Consider the following 15,131-nt stretch of genomic DNA (forward strand, 5'->3'; position numbering starts at 1 on the left):
TTGGGGAAGAAAGTAAAGGAACTGGATGCACAGGTAGTTTTTTCTTCTATCCTTCCAGTAGACGGGCATGGCACCAGGAGATGGAACAGGATCCTTGATGCAAACAACTGGCTAAGACGATGGTGCAGACAACAAGGATTCGGATTCCTGGACCACGGTGTGAATTACTTGTACGATGGACTCCTCACCAGAGACGGACTACACCTCAACAAACCTGGGAAACACACATTCGCCAGAAGACTCGCTACACTCATCAGGAGGGCGTTAAACTAGAAGAAGAGGGGACGGGAAGAAAAACATTAGACTTGAACAAAAAAGATCCAGGAAAACATACTCAGAAGGGAGGTAAGAACATGTCTAAAACAATCCACAGCGAGGAGATTGGAACAAAACAAAATCCTCTAAACTGCATGCTCGCAAACGCCAGAAGCCTGACAAACAAGATGGAAGAACTAGAAGCAGAAATATCTACAGGTAACTTTGACATAGTGGGAATAACCGAGACATGGTTAGATGAAAGCTATGACTGGGCAGTTAACTTACAGGGTTACAGTCTGTTTAGAAAGGATCGTAAAAATCGGAGAGGAGGAGGGGTTTGTCTCTATGTAAAGTCTTGTCTAAAGTCCACTTTAAGGGAGGATATTAGCGAAGGAAATGAGGATGTCGAGTCCATATGGGTCGAAATTCATGGAGGGAAAAATGGTAACAAAATTCTCATTGGGGTCTGTTACAAACCCCCAAATATAACAGAAAGCATGGAAAGTCTACTTCTAAAGCAGATAGATGAAGCTGCAACCCATAATGAGGTCCTGGTTATGGGGGACTTTAACTACCCGGATATTAACTGGGAAACAGAAACCTGTGAAACCCATAAAGGCAACAGGTTTCTGCTAATAACCAAGAAAAATTATCTTTCACAATTGGTGCAGAATCCAACCAGAGGAGCAGCACTTTTAGACCTAATACTATCTAATAGACCTGACAGAATAACAAATCTGCAGGTGGTTGGGCATCTAGGAAATAGCGACCACAATATTGTACAGTTTCACCTGTCTTTCACTAGGGGGACTTGTCAGGGAGTCACAAAAACACTGAACTTTAGGAAGGCAAAGTTTGACCAGCTTAGAGATGCCCTTAATCTGGTAGACTGGGACAATATCCTCAGAAATAAGAATACAGATAATAAATGGGAAATGTTTAAGAACATCCTAAATAGGCAGTGTAAGCGGTTTATACCTTGTGGGAATAAAAGGACTAGAAATAGGAAAAACCCAATGTGGCTAAACAAAGAAGTAAGACAGGCAATTAACAGTAAAAAGAAAGCATTTGCACTACTAAAGCAGGATGGCACCATTGAAGCTCTAAAAAACTATAGGGAGAAAAATACTTTATCTAAAAAACTAATTAATGCTGCCAAAAAGGAAACAGAGAAGCACATTGCTAAGGAGAGTAAAACTAATCCCAAACTGTTCTTCAACTATATCAATAGTAAAAGAATAAAAACTGAAAATGTAGGCCCCTTAAAAAATAGTGAGGAAAGAATGGTTGTAGATGACGAGGAAAAAGCTAACATATTAAACACCTTCTTCTCCACGGTATTCACGGTGGAAAATGAAATACTAGGTGAAATCCCAAGAAACAATGAAAACCCTATATTAAGGGTCACCAATCTAACCCAAGAAGAGGTGCGAAACCGGCTAAATAAGATTAAAATAGATAAATCTCCGGGTCCGGATGGCATACACCCACGAGTACTAAGAGAACTAAGTAATACGATACGATACGATACACTTTATTGATCCCGTGGGAAATTATGGTATCACAGCAGCACGACTTAAATCATAAAAATCATAAAGGAATTACATAGTTGACATGACAGTGGAGTTGACAGAAGAACATTATACATTATACATTAGAATAGGACATACACAACGAGTGAACTGAAATGTAGAGAAATAAGTAGACATAGTAACATACATAGTAACATAGTAACATAGTTAGTAAGGCCGAAAAAAGACATTTGTCCATCCAGTTCAGCCTATATTCCATCATAATAAATACCCAGATCTACGTCCTTCTACAGAACCTAATAATTGTATGATACAATACTGTTCTGCTCCAGGAAGACATCCAGGCCTCTCTTGAACCCCTCGACTGAGTTCGCCATCACCACCTCCTCAGGCAAGCAATTCCAAATTCTCACTGCCCTAACAGTAAAGAATCCTCTTCTATGTTGGTGGAAAAACCTTCTCTCTTCCAGACGCAAAGAATGCCCCCTTGTGCCCGTCACCTTCCTTGGTATAAACAGATCCTCAGCGAGATATTTGTATTGTCCCCTTATATACTTATACATGGTTATTAGATCGCCCCTCAGTCGTCTTTTTTCTAGACTAAATAATCCTAATTTCGCTAATCTATCTGGGTATTGTAGTTCTCCCATCCCCTTTATTAATTTTGTTGCCCTCCTTTGTACTCTCTCTAGTTCCATTATATCTTTCCTGAGCACCGGTGCCCAAAACTGGACACAGTACTCCATGTGCGGTCTAACTAGGGATTTGTACAGAGGCAGTATAATGCTCTCATCATGTGTATCCAGACCTCTTTTAATGCACCCCATGATCCTGTTTGCCTTGGCAGTTGCTGCCTGGCACTGGCTGCTCCAGGTAAGTTTATCATTAACTAGGATCCCCAAGTCCTTCTCCCTGTCAGATTTACCCAGTGGTTTCCCGTTCAGTGTGTAATGGTGATATTGATTCCCTCTTCCCATGTGTATAACCTTACATTTATCATTGTTAAACCTCATCTGCCACCTTTCAGCCCAAGTTTCCAACTTATCCAGATCCATCTGTAGCAGAATACTATCTTCTCTTGTATTAACTGCTTTACATAGTTTTGTATCATCTGCAAATATCGATATTTTACTGTGTAAACCTTCTACCAGATCATTAATGAATATGTTGAAGAGAACAGGTCCCAATACTGACCCCTGCGGTACCCCACTGGTCACAGCGACCCAGTTAGAGGCTATACCATTTATAACCACCCTCTGCTTTCTATCACTAAGCCAGTTACTAACCCATTTACACACATTTTCCCCCAGACCAAGCATTCTCATTTTGTGTACCAACCTCTTGTGCGGCACGGTATCAAACGCTTTGGAAAAATCGAGATATACCACGTCCAATGACTCACCGTAGTCCAGCCTATAGCTTACCTCTTCATAAAAACTGATTAGATTGGTTTGACAGGAGCGATTTCTCATAAACCCATGCTGATATGGAGTTAAACAGTTATTCTCATTGAGATAATCCAGAATAACATCCCTCAGAAACCCTTCAAATATTTTACCAACAATAGAGGTTAGACTTACTGGCCTATAATTTCCAGGTTCACTTTTAGAGCCCTTTTTGAATATTGGCACCACATTTGCTATGCGCCAGTCCTGCGGAACAGACCCTGTCGCTATAGAGTCACTAAAAATAAGAAATAATGGTTTATCTATTACATTACTTAGTTCTCTTAGTACTCGTGGGTGTATGCCATCCGGACCCGGAGATTTATCTATTTTAATCTTATTTAGCCGGTTTCGCACCTCTTCTTGGGTTAGATTGGTGACCCTTAATATAGGGTTTTCATTGTTTCTTGGGATTTCACCTAGCATTTCATTTTCCACCGTGAATACCGTGGAGAAGAAGGTGTTTAATATGTTAGCTTTTTCCTCGTCATCTACAACCATTCTTTCCTCACTATTTTTTAAGGGGCCTACATTTTCAGTTTTTATTCTTTTACTATTGATATAGTTGAAGAACAGTTTGGGATTAGTTTTACTCTCCTTAGCAATGTGCTTCTCTGTTTCCTTTTTGGCAGCTTTAATTAGTTTTTTAGATAAAGTATTTTTCTCCCTATAGTTTTTTAGAGCTTCAATGGTGCCATCCTGCTTTAGTAGTGCAAATGCTTTCTTTTTACTGTTAATTGCCTGTCTTACTTCTTTGTTTAGCCACATTGGGTTTTTCCTATTTCTAGTCCTTTTATTCCCACAAGGTATAAACCGCTTACACTGCCTATTTAGGATGTTCTTAAACATTTCCCATTTATTATCTGTATTCTCATTTCTGAGGATATTGTCCCAGTCTACCAGATTAAGGGCATCTCTAAGCTGTTCAAACTTTGCCTTCCTAAAGTTCAATGTTTTTGTGACTCCCTGACAAGTCCCCCTAGTGAAAGACAGGTGAAACTGCACAATATTGTGGTCGCTATTTCCTAAATGCCCAACCACCTGCAGATTTGTTATTCTGTCAGGTCTATTAGATAGTATTAGGTCTAAAAGTGCTGCTCCTCTGGTTGGATTCTGCACCAATTGTGAAAGATAATTTTTCTTGGTTATTAGCAGAAACCTGTTGCCTTTATGGGTTTCACAGGTTTCTGTTTCCCAGTTAATATCCGGGTAGTTAAAGTCCCCCATAACCAGGACCTCATTATGGGTTGCAGCTTCATCTATCTGCTTTAGAAGTAGACTTTCCATGCTTTCTGTTATATTTGGGGGTTTGTAACAGACCCCAATGAGAATTTTGTTACCATTTTTCCCTCCATGAATTTCAACCCATATGGACTCGACATCCTCATTCCCTTCGCTAATATCCTCCCTTAAAGTGGACTTTAGACAAGACTTTACATAGAGACAAACCCCTCCTCCTCTCCAATTTCACCTTGGTGGTTTAACCCTAGTGTTATTGTTGTACATTCCCATGGCAGTTGGCACAAACGATTTCCTATATTTTTCCTTCTTACACCTCAGAAGTATAAGCCGGTTACTGAAGGTGCTCTTCTGTCTCATGAATAGCTCATATAGTGGATGTGCATTATTGTTCATAATTGCCACACACTTTTTCAGAGTTCTTTTCTCCACTACCTCCCCAAAAGAGTCCAGATTACAGCCGACAGCAGAACTTGCCTTCTTAATAATCTTATTCAGCTTATTAGCATCAGAGGCCCGCACACTACTACCCCAGCACGTGATTGCAAAAAAGATGGCACTTGCCACCACAGATTGGTAGAACATTTCTAACATTTTGCTACACACATTAAAAGACCTCAGTTTCCTTAGGAAATACAATCTGCTCATCCCCTTCTTGTAGACAAACTCTGAGTGGCATCTCCAGTCCAGTTTGCTATCCAAATGGACCCCCAAATATTTGTAACTCTCCACCTGCTCTACCTCCTGACCAGCAATAGTGATCGGTAAGCATTCCAACTTAATCCTGCTATAGTTGGCCACCAACTCCTTGGTTTTCTTAACATTTAGTTGTAGATAGTTACCATTGCACCAATCCACGAAATTCGACACCACCCTTCTATATTCCTCATCCCCCTGATCTCCCCTAATGCATCCCACAACCACAGAGTCATCCGAAAATTTTTGAAGGTGGCAAAGTTCAGATTTATACTGAAAGTCTGAAGTATACAGTGTGAATAGAAAGGGCGCAAGCACCGTTCCCTGGGGGGCACCTACACTGCTCAATAATCTGCTTGACACCACTGCTCCCATCTGTACAAACTGTGGCCGATCTGATAGGTAGTCAGTTATCCAATTTCTCATCCCCATCCCCTCCTTGTGTAGTAAAAGTGGCTGCAGGGAGTTAAATGCACTCGAGAAATCGAAGAACATCGCTCGCACCGTGGTTCCGTCAATCTCCAGAAATGAATGTACCCTATGTAACAGAGAAAGGATAGCATCATCCACCCCCCAATCTATGTCGGTAGGCAAACTGAAGGGGATCGATAAAAGCGTTAACCCTCGGTCTTAAGTGAGCAAGCACTAATCTTTCCAAGGCCTTCATAGCATGAGATGTTAAGGCTACAGGACGATAGTCATTTAGGGTTGCAGGAGAAGTCGTCTTGGGTACCGGCACCAGACAGGAAGTTTTCCATAACACAGGTACCCTCTGTGTTTGTAGACTTCCATTAAATAGGCGTGTAAAGACAGTACACAGCTGGTCTGCACAAACTTTAAGGACACGTGAGCTGAGTCCATCAGGTCCTGCAGCTTTACCAATGTTAAGTGACTTAAATAGATAAACCATTATTTCTTATTTTTAGGGACTCTATAGCGACAGGGTCTGTTCCGCAGGATTGGCGCATAGCAAATGTGGTGCCAATATTCAAAAAGGGCTCTAAAAGTGAACCTGGAAATTATAGGCCAGTAAGTCTAACCTCTATTGTTGGTAAAATATTTGAAGGGTTTCTGAGGGATGTTATTCTGGATTATCTCAATGAGAATAACTGTTTAACTCCATATCAGCATGGGTTTATGAGAAATTGCTCCTGTCAAACCAATCTAATCAGTTTTTATGAAAAGGTAAGCTATAGGCTGGACCACGGTGAGTCATTGGACGTGGTATATCTCGATTTTTCCAAAGCGTTTGATACCGTGCCGCACAAGAGGTTGGTACACAAAATGAGAATGCTTGGTCTGGGGGAAAATGTGTGTAAATGGGTTAGTAACTGGCTTAGTGATAGAAAGCAGAGGGTGGTTATAAATGGTATAGTCTCTAACTGGGTCGCTGTGACCAGTGGGGTACCTCAGGGGTCAGTATTGGGACCTGTTCTCTTCAACATATTCATTAATGATCTGGTAGAAGGTTTACACAGTAAAATATCGATATTTGTAGATGATACAAAACTATGTAAAGCAGTTAATACAAGAGAAGATAGTATTCTGCTACAGATGGATCTGGATAAGTTGGAAACTTGGGCTGAAAGGTGGCAGATGAGGTTTAACAATGATAAATGTAAGGTTATAGACATGGGAAGAAGGAATCAATATCACCATTACACACTGAATGGGAAACCACTGGGTAAATCTGACAGGGAGAAGGACTTGGGGATCCTAGTTAATGATAAACTTACCTGGAGCAGCCAGTGCCAGGCAGCAGCTGCCAAGGCAAACAGGATCATGGGGTGCATTAAAAGAGGTCTGGATACACATGATGAGAGCATTATACTGCCTCTGTACAAATCCCTAGTTAGACCGCACATGGAGTACTGTGTCCAGTTTTGGGCACCGGTGCTCAGGAAGGATATAATGGAACTAGAGAGAGTACAAAGGAGGGCAACAAAATTAATAAAGGGGATGGGAGAACTACAATACCCAGATAGATTAGCGAAATTAGGATTATTTAGTCTAGAAAAAAGACGACTGAGAGGCGATCTAATAACCATGTATAAGTATATAAGGGGACAATGCAAATATCTCGCTGAGGATCTGTTTATACCAAGGAAGGTGACGGGCACAAGGGGGCATTCTTTGCGTCTGGAGGAGAGAAGGTTTTTCCACCAACATAGAAGAGGATTCTTTACTGTTAGGGCAGTGAGAATCTGGAATTGCTTGCCTGAGGAGGTGGTGATGGCGAACTCAGTCGAGGGGTTCAAGAGAGGCCTGGATGTCTTCCTGGAGCAGAACAATATTGTATCATACAATTAGGTTCTGTAGAAGGACGTAGATCTGGGGATTTATTATGATGGAATATAGGCTGAACTGGATGGACAAATGTCTTTTTTCGGCCTTACTAACTATGTTACTATGTTACTATGTTTATAAATCACTTTATTAGGAAATTTGCCTACATTCTTGCAAAAAATGCATGTAAGTGGCTTCCAAATCCCATTTTTTCCCCCAGTCTATTTGCTGACTTCAGCTACACTGATATCAGAACGTACTCATGTAGAGCACAAATTATGGCAGTAATCGGTCAGCACTTGTGTACTCCTGAGTGTTCGGCTTCTGTACTGGAGGCCCGGAATAGTTTGTCACTAATTGAGAAGGTCTGAGAGCTACATGCCGAAGTGGTTTGTCTTTAATGGAGAAAGCCTGTCTTTGAACCAGTCACGGAAGAAGATGTCACCCGGCTCCTCACATCTTGTCGCCCTACTACCTACACCAGTGACCCTATTCCCTCACATCTCCTTCAGTTCATTTCCCTGGCTGTCACCATGCATCTAACTAAAATGTTTAACCTCTCTCTCATCTGGTATCTTTCCCTCCCCTTTGAACATGAGTACATAACCATACATCCATTACTTTAAAAAATCCTTCTACCAAAACTGCGCTGCTAATTACAAACATTTCTCCAATCTTTCCTTCATCTCTAAACTCCTGGAACGCTTGGTCCACTTCCATCTGATCCACTATCTCTCTTCCTGACCATTTACAATGTGGTTTCCGGTCTTTACACTCTTCTGAAACTGCCCTCACTAATGTCTCTAATGATCTACTAGCAGCTAAATCTAATTTTCACTAGTCCTTGCTGATTCTCGTGGATCTCTCTGTAGCATTCAACATTTTGGGTCACCATTTCCGCCTCACTATCCGCTCTATTGGTCTCAAACAGGCTTGGACTGGCCCACAGGGGAACAGGAGAATCCTCCTGTAGGCCCCTGTGAAGGTGTGCTAATGATTAGTGCTATTACACTAAGTGTCGGACTGGGGTGCCAAGGGCCCACCAGTAACATTGACTTTGGGGCCCACTTTTCACCTGCATACAAATATTACATGACCCTGGTTCACAAATTTGCCTATATCGCTATATAATAATAAACTGGGTAGTTTAGTTAATGAATAAGATGATGCTTTTTCTGTACAAAATGAATTAAATGAATTATGACAAGTACTGCCCATTTTGTAAGGTTGGGGGTCCAGATTTGTCCAGATACCATTCTCTCCTGGTTCTCCTCCTACTTCTCTGACCGCTCCTTAACTGGATCTTATGCTGGTTCTTCTTCCTCTCCTCTTTCCCCTACTTTTGAGGTTCCTCAGGGTTCAATTCTAGGTTCCCTCCTTTTCTACATATATACTGCCCCTATTGGACAAACCATCAGTAGATTCAGTTTTCAGTACCTTCTATATGCTGATGATACCCAATTATGCACATTGTCTTCTGACATCACCCCTGCATTATTACAAAATACCAGTAATTGTCTTTCTGCTGTCTCTAACATTATGCCCTCCTCTATCCAAAACTAAATCTGTCTAAAACTGAACTCCTTCTGTTTCCTCCGTTCACTAACCTACGTATGCCCAATCTAGACATTTCCATGTGTGGTTCTACTATTACTATCCTGCAGCAAGCCTGCTGCTTTAGGGTTATATTTGACTCAAATCTTTCCTTCACCCCCCACATCCGATCACTCGCTCACTCATGTCACCTACACCTTAAAAACCTCTCTAGATTTCGACCTTTTCTTACCTTTGACTCTGCAAAAAACTCTTACTGTCACTCTTAGTTATTCTCACCTGGACTCCTGCAACTCTCTTCTAATCGGTCTCCCGCTTATTAAAACTCTCGCCTCTCCAATCCGTCCTCGTCCTAAATACAGCAGCCAGGATCATGTTTGTCTCCAACTGGTACACGATGCCTCCATACTGTGCCAGTCATTGCACAGGTTGCTCATCCGCTACAGAGTCCAATAGAAATTTCTCACTCACCCACAGAGCTCCCCACAGTTCTGAACCACCCTACATCTCCTCCCTTATCTCTGTGTCACCCTACCCGTGCCCTCAGCTAATGACCTAGGACTGTATCCAGTTGGATAAACACGTAGGTTCGTTGCTCTGCTGTAGTGAATCAATTCTTCAGAAAAGATGAGAAAAAGGCTTTTTATTCACAATGCATTTCAATGTCGTACCAGCTTCTTTTTCAAGTGAAAAACACATTTGTTTTTTTTACTTGATAAGTCACAGATATGGCGTTGAAACGCGTTGCGAATAAAAAGCCTTTTTCTCATCTTTAAAGAAGAATTGATTCACTACAGGAGCGCAACCAACCTACGTGTTTATCCAACTAGATCCAATATTTCCTGGAGGATTTATCTACCAGCCAAAGGTCAGCTGCAGCTATTTTTCTTCATGCCTACATATGCCTAAGACTAACATCCTCAATAATCCAAATTTCTCATTCCGGTTTCCAAAACTTCTCATAAGCTGCACCATTTCTCTGGAATGAACTACAATGGATAATTCCATTAATTTAAGTTTTAAAGGTACCGTCACACTGAACGATATCGCTAGCGATCCGTGACGTTGCAGCGTCCTGGCTAGCGATATCGTTGAGTTTGACACGCAGCAGCGATCAGGATCCTGCTGTGCCATCGTTGGTCGGCGCAGAAAGTCCAGAACTTTATTTCGTCGCTGGACTCCCGCAGACATCGCTGAATCGGCGTGTGTGACGCCGATCCAGCGATGTCTTCACTGGTAACCAGGGTAAACATCGGGTTACTAAGCGCAGGGCCGCGCTTAGTAACCCGATGTTTACCCTGGTTACCAGCGTAAACGTATAAAAAAAAAAACAGTACATACTTATATTCCGGTGTCTGTCCCCCGGCGCTGTGCTTCTCTGCTCTGACTGTGAGCGCCAGCCGGAAAGCACAGCGGTGACGTCACCGCTGTGCTCTGCTTTCCGGCCGGCGCTTACACAGTGCAGAGAAGCACAGCGCCGTGGGACAGACACCGGAATGTAAGTATGTAGTGTTTTTTTTTTTACCTTTACGCTGGTAACCAGGGTAAACATCGGGTTACTAAGCGCGGCCATGCGCTTAGTAACCCGATGTTTACCCTGGTTACCCAGGGACCTCGGCATCGTTGGTCGCTGGAGAGCTGTCTGTGTGACAGCTCTCCAGCGACCACACAGCGACGCTGCAGCGATCGGGATCGTCGTCTAGATCGCTGCAGCGTCGCTAAATGTGATGGTACCTTTAGCGTGTCTTATAGAAGCTTTTATTTAGACTGACCTATCTCTCCACTAAACCACTATATAGCTATTTCACTTTTGCAATTCCAAATGTTCCTCTAAATCAGAACCCTCATAGCATCTGCTCACACCCTGGAAGTGCATTGAACAGCAAGGTGGATTGCTGCTGAGGGGGAAAAAAAAATCTCTTTAAATCTTGAATCTTCAGCTAAGGCGGTTTCACATTTGCGGTTGTGTCCGCAGCGTTTCTTCCGCAAATATCCGCGATCGGTTGCTTTCTTGCCGCGTTTGACAACGCATGCGTCGTTTCATCGTGTGCGGTTTGGCATGGTAAACGCTACATGTAGTAATTTTAGAGGCGTCAATTTGCCGCCTAGAAATGTATGTGGTTGATTGCGTAAGGAATGCGCAAAAAAAACGCATTGCTGTCTATGTGAACGCATGCGTTGTATCCCAGGAAAACATGTCTAGACACTGATTAGCCACCCTCACATGCAAAGGTGATAAAAGGAGGGAGTGGACAGTTGCAGGTCACTACTCAGCAGACAGTGAACCAGACGAGACGCAGGCTCTTTTCTTTACTTTTTTTTGACTTTCAATATTCATGCCATTTCTCTGCTTCTGTTTTCTTTCTTCCTTATGTTAATGTCTCCAACATTAATGTCCTTTTTTTAAAATTATTTTTAGGTTCCAGAACGGGATGAGGACCTCATAGACAATGACCACCTCATCTCCTTGGTCCATGAGCGAGTCCCGTTGTGGGACACCCGGATTCCGCAGCACTCGGACAACGTGACGATCCGGCGGCTATGGAATGAGGTGGCCCAAGAGATGTGGGATGGCTGGGACAACGCCCCGACTCGGGACCGAAATGCATTTTGTAAGTATTGCAATGCAGTGTGACGCAGCAGAGACCTTGGCCGTGCTCACACAACTGTGTGTGATGACACAAACTCTCAGGAGTTTCTCTCATCACACACAGTTGTGTGAGCACGGCCAAAAGACCATTCTCCTTACCATTATGTTTTGTTTTTTTAACAGTGCTCAAAGTCAAAACACATTGGCATTCGATGAAGGACCTCTTCAACAAGGATCTGCGTCAAGAGAGCCGGCTTCCTAGTGGTTCCGGAGCAAGGATCAGAAAATACAAATATCGCAGCATCCTTGCATTTTTGAGACCGGTCATTGTCCAGAGAACGTAAGTATATTTTTGGTGAAAAAAAAAAATGTTTTGTATTGCATTAGGCTGCCGTCACACTAGCAGTATTTGGTCAGTATTTTACATCAGTATTTGTAAGCCAAAAGCAGGAGTGGGTGATAAATACAGAAGTGGTACATATGTTTCTATTATACTTTTCCTCACATTGTTCCACTCCTGGTTTTGGCTTACCAATAGTGATGTAAAATACTGACCAAATACTGACAGTGTGACGACAGCCTACAAAACAGATCTATAGTCATCAAGTCTGGTGTCAGAAATAATGAATTCATGATGCACAAATAAATGCCTCATGAATTCATTATTTCTGACACATGTTCTGGTGAGTATAGATATGCCTTGTATGACCTCCATCGTCCCTTCATATTTTACATCAGTATTTGTAAGTCAAAAACAGGGTTGGGTGATTAATATAGAAGTGGTGCATCTGTTTCGATTATACTTTTCCTCGGACTGTTACATAGTAACATAGTTAGTAAGGCTGAAAAAAGACATTTGTCCATCCAGTTCAGCCTATATTCCATCATAATAAATCCCCAGATCTACGTCCTTCTACAGAACCTAATAATTGTATGATACAATATTGTTCTGCTCCAGGAAGACATCCAGGCCTCTCTTGAACGCCTCGACTGAGTTCGCCATAGTAACATAGTTAGTAAGGCTGAAAAAAGAAAACATACCGGGAGTACTCCTGGTTTTGGCTTCCAAAGTCTGATGTAAAACTCTGACCAAATACTGCCAGCGTGACCTCAGCCTTAATTTGTATGTTTATATTCCACAGGAGTTTGTATTTTGGTTAATGTTTGGTATTAATTTTTTTTCTTCTTTTTTCACAGCACATGGAGCAGCACTGTTGGCCCTGGTTCTCAAGCGGTCCTTCATCAGATAGCCACGGACCCGTCCCAGCCATCCTCCAGCGCTGCAGCAAGTGGGCCTGCCACACTAACTGGAGACCAGGAAGCTGGTCAATCAGGTGATCCCCTTTCCCAGTCCTCTGCCTCTGCCCATTTTGGGGGAGGCTCCTCCCGGCAGCGGCAGAGGGCCGCGGACAGGTCACTCATGCCCGAGTTTTTGCACTTCAGCTCGGTTTTCCACGAGGGACTCAAGGCGATGGGTGACCAACTGGATACTGCCATTAGCCATATGAGTACACGTATCCAGGAGGTTACCACAGCCCTTGCCCAAGTGAAGGCGGACCTTCAGAGGCCAGCACATCATGTTTTGAATCAAATTGAACAGGGCATGTCGGAACACCTTACTCCTGATCTCCAGATTAGTGTTATGCAGGCCTGCAGTGCTGCTTACGTGCAGGCTATGCAGCAGAGTCAGTGTTTTCAGCAAACAGTGGCCTGTGCCCACCCTGTCACGCTTTACCTCTATGCCGACCTCTGCTGCATACCACTGCACGGCCACCTCCATTCCAAGCACTGCCAGACACCACTATAGCACCACCACCATGCCGAGTGCTGTTGGACAGCCCTCCGCCACCACCATGACAACTGCTGCTCCTGCTTGGACCTCCTCCACTGCCACCACCATGCGGCAGCCGCAGGACCCTGGCATGGCCTTTCGCAGGACCACTAACATGCATAGCTGCCGGACCCTGGCCTGGCCTTCCCCGCCACCACAACAATGCCATTGCCGGACCCTGGCTTGGCGTTACCCACCACCACAACATTGCCGCTGCCGGACCCTGGCCTGGCTCTACCCGCCACCACAACAATGCCGCTGCCGGACCCTGTCCTGGCGTTCCCCGCCACCACAACAATGCTGCTGCCGGACCCTGGCCTGTCGTTCCCCGCCACCACAACAATGCCGCTGCAACGGCACACGGACCGTGACAGGTCGGCCACCATGGCTAGGCCGATACCATTGAGCCCAACGAGGCTCCCCGGACCGCAGCGCCGATCACAGAAAGGGAAAGGCAAAAAAAAACTAAAGAAGATAGCTATTCCTCCCCCCTCACCTCCCAATATGTCTGTAATGTCTGGTTTGTCTCACCCTTCCAGTGTGTCTCTGCCTTCTCATGTGTCTAGCCCAATCCCCGAATTTCCATACCCCAGTAATTTTATTGCACCTTCTCCAGCCACCCCTGCGTCGTCCACAGTTAGCCAGCCCTCACAGCTCCACACCCCCATTTCCGTCAATCAACCCCAAGCAGGCGCAGTTAATTTTTTTTGGTTGTTTTGTTAAAATAAATAATCATGTTTTTTGCCCCAAATAAGGTTTGGTTAATTGTGTATTTCGCCGCCGGCAACACACACCATGCGCCAAATAAAAAAATGCGCCGCACACTTTATTTTTTTGCCACCTCCTAGCTCCTAAAGTTAGTAAGTACAACACTGAAGCTTTGTGTGTGTTTGGTATAGAGATATGAGGTGGCCCAAAAAAACAATACTTGTATTTTCTCCATAATGTCTTCTTTCTGTTTACTCTGTGACTTTTGTGTCGCAGACTGAAGAGAAAATTGTGGTAGGTCGTGTGTTAAAAAAATCATTAGTTATGACACCTGACCTGGTGAGTAGAGAAATGACTTGTATTACCTCAATTTTATCTTCTGTGTACATAAAATTTATTTCACACAAAGTGAAGGGACAATGGAGGTCATACAAGGCATATCTATACTCACCAGGACATGTGTCAGAAATAATGAATTCATGAGGCATTTATTTGTGCATCATGAATTCATTATTTCTGACACCTGACTTGATGACTATAGATCTGTTTTGTAGGCTGTCGTCACACTGTCAGTATTTGGTCAGTATTTTACATCACTATTGGTAAGCCAAAACCATGAATAGAACAATGTGAGGAAAAGTATAATAAAAACATATGCACCATTTCTGCATTTATCACCCACTCATGGTTTTGGCTTACAAATACTGATGTAAAGTATTGAACAAATACTGCTAGTGTGACGGCACCAAACAGCCATCGTCTCTTCAGTCTGCGTCAAATAGCTACTAGTGAACTGAGTCAGGATGCAACAACCTAAGCCCAAAAAACCAAAGTGGTTTTGATAGGAAATACATAGGAGACATGGTCAAGATAATAAACCACGTATTTTATTAACAAACATTAGTAACATTTAAAACATAACTGGTACAGACCCAAAGCCAACAGGACATTTTACACAATATTATCCTGCCATGCCACACATCCTATCTCAG

At 43.2% G+C, this 15,131-nt stretch overlaps 1 protein-coding gene across 1 annotated transcript; it reads left to right on the forward strand.

The window, feature by feature from the left end:
- Positions 1–11,148: 11,148 nt before the first annotated feature.
- LOC138667297 (uncharacterized) lies at positions 11,149–14,175 on the forward strand. The gene is made up of 3 exons (XM_069755542.1): positions 11,149–11,622; positions 11,784–11,940; positions 12,798–14,175. Exons 1-3 carry the CDS (start codon positions 11,574–11,576, stop codon positions 13,405–13,407), a joined length of 816 nt encoding a protein of 271 aa, XP_069611643.1. The 5' UTR covers positions 11,149–11,573; the 3' UTR covers positions 13,408–14,175.
- Positions 14,176–15,131: the final 956 nt, after the last annotated feature.

The sequence above is a fragment of the Ranitomeya imitator genome, chromosome 2, assembly GCF_032444005.1.
Source record: "Ranitomeya imitator isolate aRanImi1 chromosome 2, aRanImi1.pri, whole genome shotgun sequence".
Classification (NCBI taxonomy): domain Eukaryota; kingdom Metazoa; phylum Chordata; class Amphibia; order Anura; family Dendrobatidae; genus Ranitomeya; species Ranitomeya imitator.

Bases quoted from the DNA above. Each gene is read 5' to 3' on its own strand.
- LOC138667297 (XM_069755542.1), top strand. From the start codon at position 11,574: ATGTGGGATGGCTGGGACAACGCCCCGACTCGGGACCGAAATGCATTT. The intron at 11,623-11,783 runs GTAAGTATTGCA...TTTTTTTAACAG, and splicing joins TCGGGACCGAAATGCATTTT to TGCTCAAAGTCAAAACACAT. The intron at 11,941-12,797 runs GTAAGTATATTT...CTTTTTTCACAG, and splicing joins CCGGTCATTGTCCAGAGAAC to CACATGGAGCAGCACTGTTG.